The 845-nt window shown below is 36.1% G+C and overlaps 1 protein-coding gene across 1 annotated transcript in view; it reads left to right on the top strand.

Annotated features, from left to right (window-relative positions):
• The window catches only part of LOC119586286 (vacuolar protein sorting-associated protein 41 homolog), a gene marked incomplete in the record, with an annotated part of 18,266 nt that overhangs the window by 7,446 nt on the left and 9,975 nt on the right, over positions 1-845 (top strand). The window contains 2 exon segments of the mRNA XM_037934992.1: positions 105-228; positions 422-579. Of these exon segments, the coding sequence (XP_037790920.1) occupies positions 105-228; positions 422-579 (282 nt within the window).

Raw genomic sequence — 845 nt, 5'->3', positions numbered from 1 at the left:
TGCTCCTCTTATATTGTTATTTATTTTTCCTTTAAAGATAGATGAAAATAAAGCACAAAATCTTATAATCAAGAATTATTTTAAACATTCAACTTTTGTTACAGCTGGTGGAGACCTGCCGAGATGTTCAAAATTACACAGTTCTCAGTGTGGGTCGTATTTATTTGGATCACCTGATGGCCAATGATCTATATCAAGATGCTGCCAAGCTATGCACTCAGATACTTGGTAAGAATAGAGCAGTTTGTATTGGACTGTATCATTTTTAAAGTCGAGACTAAACGAAATGAAGTGTTAACAGTCTACTGTTCACTGTCTATGATGACTCATATGGCTTCTGATACTGGAATATTGATAAAATTTATGTTGGTAGCTCCTGTTTCAAGATGCATGTCAGTGACCATACCTCCTAATCCTACAGGCTCAGACAAAGTGCTATGGGAGGAAGCTGTGGTGCGCTTTAATCGAGTCCGTCAGTTAAGAGTTTTGAGTCCTCACCTTCCCCTGGGTGAAGGTATCCGCTTGGACCCAGGTGTATACCAGACTGTGCTCCTTGATCTTCTGAACACAGACCATCCTGTAAGATTTTGTTTCAGCTTAGTGTATTTACTATTTGTTTTTCATGGTAATGTTACATAACCTTTATGTAATTCTCTGTTATTAAGAAGAAATAAGCCTCTGTTTCATCATGGTCAGTGATTTTCTACAGCTAGAAAGGATGTACAGGAAATGACACAACTTTTATGGCATTATGTTTTTTCATATAGCTATGAAAGTATCAAGAAAGTATCAGAAGAAACAATTGAGGAATATAACTTAATAATATCTGAGAAGGTTATAAAGAA

The sequence above is a fragment of the Penaeus monodon genome, chromosome 21, assembly GCF_015228065.2.
Source record: "Penaeus monodon isolate SGIC_2016 chromosome 21, NSTDA_Pmon_1, whole genome shotgun sequence".
In the NCBI taxonomy this organism is placed as follows: Eukaryota; Metazoa; Arthropoda; class Malacostraca; order Decapoda; family Penaeidae; genus Penaeus; species Penaeus monodon.
Note: the sequence above shows the minus strand (reverse complement) of the source record. Positions and strands in the feature narration are given on the sequence as shown.